This window comes from Micromesistius poutassou, assembly GCF_964030765.1.
Source record: "Micromesistius poutassou genome assembly, chromosome: 13".
In the NCBI taxonomy this organism is placed as follows: domain Eukaryota; kingdom Metazoa; phylum Chordata; class Actinopteri; order Gadiformes; family Gadidae; genus Micromesistius; species Micromesistius poutassou.
In genome coordinates this window covers 8,390,718-8,396,841 of record NC_140283.1, presented here as the reverse complement: position 1 = coordinate 8,396,841, position 6,124 = coordinate 8,390,718, and the positions used below count along the sequence as shown (strand labels likewise).

At 40.8% G+C, this 6,124-nt stretch overlaps 1 protein-coding gene across 1 annotated transcript; it reads left to right on the top strand.

Annotated features, from left to right (window-relative positions):
* Nucleotides 1–1,024: 1,024 nt before the first annotated feature.
* On the top strand, nt 1,025–3,807 carry ska1 (spindle and kinetochore associated complex subunit 1). Its single transcript, XM_084477233.1, has 7 exons — nt 1,025–1,071; nt 1,302–1,387; nt 1,507–1,628; nt 1,721–1,800; nt 1,913–2,044; nt 3,002–3,171; nt 3,434–3,807. Exons 2-7 carry the CDS (start codon nt 1,306–1,308, stop codon nt 3,580–3,582), a joined length of 735 nt encoding a protein of 244 aa, XP_084333359.1. The 5' UTR covers nt 1,025–1,071; nt 1,302–1,305; the 3' UTR covers nt 3,583–3,807.
* Nucleotides 3,808–6,124: the final 2,317 nt, after the last annotated feature.

Here is a 6,124-nt window from a genome sequence, read left to right as displayed (position 1 = left end):
TGGCAGAGACCCTTATCCACGCCTTCATCGCCTCCCATCTGGATTACTGCAACAGAGTCCGGTCGGGTTACCCAGCAAAGCCCTGGACATGCTCCAGCGTGTGCAGAACTCAACAGCCAGGGTTCTCGGCCATACCCTGGCACCACATCAACCCCACCCTCATCCACCTCCACTGGCTCCCAGTCAAGTCCTGCATCGCTGGCAAAATCCTCCCCCTCACTCGCAAAAATCCCTGCATGCTCTTGCCCCCCAGTAGCCATCAGATCTGCTGCTTCACCCCCATACACTGTCCCGGGATCTGGGGTCCTCAGACACAGGCCTGCTCACCGCCCCCGGCAACAACCTGCAGATTTCTTGGGACAGAGCCTTCAGTGCGGCAGACCCCCCACCCACTGGAACCCACTCCCAGCTAAAATGCTGAGTCCCAATGCTGAGTCTTTGGAAACCTTTAAAAATATATCTTAAAATGTACCTGTTCAGCAAGACCAATTTAATTTCTAGTTAATTTCTACCATCCTCTGCAATCTTTGCTATCATTGTTCTCTGTTCCTATAAGGACGCTAAGCGTCCTTTGGTCACTTCAATTGCACTATATAAAGTTATTAATATTATTATTAATATTGAATTCTTTAATTTAGTAAGGTAGGATTAGAGACACTGCCCTTTTCTTACCTATGTCATCTAAACTTTCTTTGCAGGGAAAGAAGAACCCCCCGCAATTTCCCTTAGGGGACTAATTAAGTATTATTATCTTATCCACACACTATAAAAGGCATCATCTGTTTTGGTGTAGTCCTGGAAAGTATCAGATTGAAAAATATATAGACCGATAATTACAACAGCTCATAATCCAAGTATATTCTCGGTAAACGCAATAAACGTTAATGTCTTTTAAGTAGTTGCGTTATATGTGAATGCCAAGAAGCAGAGGTTGCACATACTGCAAAAATGTAACGCAAGACGGAGTGGCTCGATGAGCAGAAACCTCGGGGGCGGAAACAGGGCGGGAAGTTCGAAATTTAATTCAGGTTCAAAACATCGCGAAATCGTCACAGCAAAGGAGAAAGACAAGTAAGTCTCACGTTGTATTGTAATGCGTAGTGTAAATTATTTGGATAGGAAACGTTGTTTATGAACGTGGACTCCTTATATTTATACCACATAGTCGTATTACTTATAATTACTACCCGGTTCTAACATGTCAAAATCCCATTTCAAACATCGGTCATTTACTTAAGCGGACTGTCGATACACATATTTGCGGTTATGTGTCTACAAATGTCTCTTTTGCCCATTCACAGGAACATGAGCGACCTGGAGGATATCACCCGTCACATAAATGACAGAATATCATCTCTATGGCGCATGTTGGATCTTTCAGCAGTTGGTAGTTAACATTATCATTAACATTGATACAGCCGACGTAATGTCATTTTCTGTCATCATCACTGTTCATACATGGAAAACAAAATTGATTACGTGTGTTTTCCACTCTGCCCACACTAGTGCCTCAACTGCCCCAAAGTAATATTAAGAAGTTGATTCAAGAAGTGCGATCCATAGAAGGCCTTCACCATGAGTTTGAAAAATGTGTGGATCGCCAGAATGAGCAACTGAAATGTCTTCAAGTACAGTTTTATCATATTTTACAGCTCTACGCAAGTTTATGAATCCCTCCCTATAAAAATGTACTTTATGAAATAATGTCTTTACGTTTCAGGAATTTGAGCGTTCCTTCAAACATGATTTTGAATCATTGCAACACCTTAAGGACAATGTTCCTAAACATATGCCCAAAAGGTATGCTTGATTTATAGTATGGATTGCAGGTAGCACAACTTATATTTCTCTTTGTATACTATAGATTTGTATCCTAACCTGTGGCTGATGTTATTTGTTCATGATTTCTCAGGGAAAATGAACCTGCTCCAAATCAGAATATTCCAGCCGTGACGCAACCCAGCCAGCAAGGAAATCCCAGCAAAAAGATCCAAGTAAAACAAATGGAGTTTGTTACAATGTTGGAGTTTGAAAACATCCCCCAGTAAGTGTCCTCAACAGTTTAATCTGACACATTAAATTTAATATGCACTTACTGCAGCCTTTTAGCCCGACCTCTCCAGACCAATTCGCAAATGCACATTAGTCTGGAACATTCATTTTCTATTTCCAAAGGGAAGTTATCTAAGGCTTCAGACCAAAATGCCTCTGGACACAATTGGATAGATCTACAACCAATCAGAGCAGCAAAACGTAATGACACATGAGCGAAAGCCATCTTGGTTGTATGAAAACGACCATAAGGGTGTTCCCATAGGGCGCTCCTCTGTTTAGTCATTGTATAAAACCCAACCCATAATAGATAAACGGTTGTGATTGGCACGAACCGTGCCAGGTCTGCTGGCAATCTGTCTGAATGGGAGGTAGGCCAGATGCAGATGGCAGAGCAAATAAAACGGCTTGCATATACATCTGGGTCCCAGGCTAGCAGCCTTTCCCAATAACCTTAAATACAGGACATTCTTTGATTGTTGGTGGCAGTGTTTGTGTTTGTACCACAGTGGCTGTTGATGGAAAGGTGATTTTCAACCAGGAGGCAAAGACAAAGAGAAATCATGAGTCCAGTTCGACTTAACGTAGAAATTTTTTCATTGCCATTTCACAATATTGATGAATATTATAATAATACACAATGTCGGCCTATTTAAATCCTAGTTTTCTTGGTTGCAAGGTGATCATCTTAGCCAACATCAGGGCGATGAAAGGTGCATGTACGGCCACAATTGTATTTTAAATCCATCAGTCAAAATGTCCATGGCTTTCTGCTATGCCGTCAACTTGAAGATGGATAAACAGTCCTTAAAGTGAAAGTGTGTGTGTGTGTGTGTGTGTGTGTGTGTGTGTGTGTGTGTGTGTGTGTGTGTGTGTGTGTGTGTGTGTGTGTGTGTGTGTGTGTGTGTGTGTGTGTGTGTGTGTGTGTGCGCCAAATGATGCTCCACAGGTACATGAAGGGGCGTGTGACGTACGAGCAGCTGAACACTGCGGTGCGTAACGTCAACGAGGCGGTGAGTGGGAAATACAAGATCATGCGGCAGCCGGCCAAGAGCCTCAACAACAACACGCGCAAGCTCTACCAGCGCTTCAAGGATGAAGAGACCAAAGACACAAAAGGTACACTGGGCACAGCGGCCTCTTTAGCTCTTAATGGGCAACATCTGAACAACCGTGTCTTTTCAAATGAGTGTTTGTGTGTATATATATATATAGTACATTTGATAAATAATCATGAGGACTGCTGAAGTTGGCCTTGAGTTAATTCATTTGTGTTTTACATTTGTATTTAATTGTTGCATTGAATAGGATCATCTCCTCAAAAGACAACAGAAATGTGTGTGGCTCTGTACTAATGTGTGTTGCGTTGTGTCAACGGCAGGTCGCTTTTTCGTGGTGAAGGAAGACATCCTTGAGTTCAGCCAGATAAAGATGGACAAGAGGTTCCAGGGCATCTTGAGCATGCTGCGGCACTGCCAACGCCTGCGAGATATGCGTGGCGGCAGTATCACACGCTACTTTATCTTGTAGAAAGTCTGCTTCACAATGCGATTTAGCAAACACGTCACATAAAATGATCTTTTTAAGAGCTCCTGTGTGCCATTCCAACTTTTCCATGCTTTTCAATATGAACATGGAGAGAACAAAAGCTTTGAGATGAATAAAACATAACTTTTTCTCACTTTTATTTAAATCTTTTATATATCTATAAAATATTTCTCACTTGTATATAAATGTTTTTCAATTGAAGATTTTTTTAATAATAAAACGGCTGCATCAAATGTTTGGTTTTATTGCTGTTTTTCTACCTCTGTCCACTGATGTGTAGGCCCAGAATCTGTCAGACAGTCTGACTGGATAATTCATGGAGAGGTTTTTGAGGGGAATGCGTCAGAGTTGGAGGGCTATTTTCTATATTGTAGTTTGTGTTGAGGGTGGCTGTTGAGCGTTTCTGTGCATGCTGACCCAAAATATTTAGGTGCATTTGGTTATTTGGATCAATTCAATTGCAATCATTGCAATCCAAGTATTAATAAGCTTGAATAATTGAAAGAAGGAAAAACCACAGCTTATACAAACACCCAAGTTGAAAGCTCTTGAAGTCTAACCCTGCTAGTCGGTCCTGGTTCTGCTGTGTACATGGCTCTAGGTTGGGCAGTAGGAAGACAGCCTTTAGGTAGACCATTTTCTCATAAAAAGACTTTCTCTGGAATGTATTTTATGATGGTCTGACCACCATCTGACCAACTGTCCATTTATACTCACACATTGTGTGTCTGGCAACAGAGGCAGTTTGGCTCATAAAGGGCAAGGACCGTTTTCTATAAGTAATGCACATGTGTTAACAGACTGTTGGGGATTTGCATTTACTTTTTCAGCATATAATATGAGCGTGTCACATTTCTCTGGAAAGAGGTGACGTCAATCATGCAAGCTTTTGTGTATCCTACTATATTTAGATATTCTGATATCTGAAGGTGAGTTATGGACTAGTGATGTGTAAGGACACAATATATAACAGGAGATGAGAATAGACTAGTGGAGTAGAAGGGTGGCCATCGCGATCGACTGCCACCCCCCGGCAGAAGGCAACAGCTCCAATCTACTGCCGCATCTGACTCCGGTGATTGTTACCATGAGGCCTACTTATACAATCTTACACAATTTGGAATAGGTTTGTGTCAAATTAAAAGCTTATATTCTTAATTATGTGAGTAAGAAATAGGCTAATACCATTTTCTATAGGTCAAATGCAAGTAAGGGTTTGTTATGGCCTTGTAATCAAAATGGAGAAATCTAAATTAATGGGGCAATGTTTTCTTATTTACAAAATTAGACCATATCTGGGTATTCAAAAAGCCGCTGTACAAAATATAACATTGCATTGGCTGCAATTCCTTACTACGTTCCAGTTCCCTATATGGGTCATTATGTTCCCATGATCCTGTGTTCGCCTTAAAATTAAATTAATAAAAACATATATTAAAAAGGCTTCTTATAATTAAAAAAAACAGAATACTATTTATGAAATATCTTTCCTTGAAACGGGTCAACCTCAATTAACATTTGAGGGTTAATGTGTGTGAACAGCATATTGTAATTCGGAAACTAGGATCTTGGGAACTTAAAACCCTGGGAACATAGACACACTCATTAACTAACAGTTCTTCCTGTCTGACTGTCACACTGTCAAATTGTCTATCTCAAGAAGGAACCTCGTCTGGCTTTACGAGAAAGGAGATTTCAATTACCGCAGCAGATTGGGGAATTGCGGACTATTGGGCGGAGCAAAAATCATCCTACTCCAGTTGCAGTCGACTCCGACGTTCCTGATGTAGCAGCGGCGGCCTTCGTCGTTGCAGGACATCTCCATCAATACGTCGGCTGGATTTGTTTACTCAAGTATAGACGACTTGACGATATGTTGACGAGCTATGGTTCACTTATGCACGAAAGACATCCATAAACCATATGGGTAGACATCAATGTCCATTGTCTGTGTCATCATCAATAAACACACACTGCAAGCTTAGTGTATGTTTGTATCTATGTGTTTTCATTTTCGTTGTGTTTGGGGGATAGGGGAGCCTGCACACAAGGGGGCGATATTGGATAGTATATATAGGCTAATAGATTTACAATGACTTATTTTTTGTCAATACATTTAACGAGATTTACATGTATAAAGCAATCGGGTGTCATTATTCATCCTTTTTTTTTTGCGTGTTTATAAAAAATGGACTAATCTAATCCATTGGGCACCATTGATCGTTCGTAATGACAGCCGTTTTCAAGTAGAGCTTTATTGTGATACCGTTAGTTATTACGCTGTAGAAATTATTTGCCATGTTTAAACGATTTGTCAGGGCTTACTACGTTATTTCCCTGAGTCAACGTGCTATTGTTTTGCTACCGCCATAAGCACTCATTCCCTGTGTACTCAATTGGTTGAAAGATCCGTTCAAATTACGCCTACTATAAAAAGCAATATGTTAATCATTTTATTTGCATAAAATAGGTCCACGTGATTGGTCAACCAAACGTCCATCACACGATATGAATCCGCAAAAGC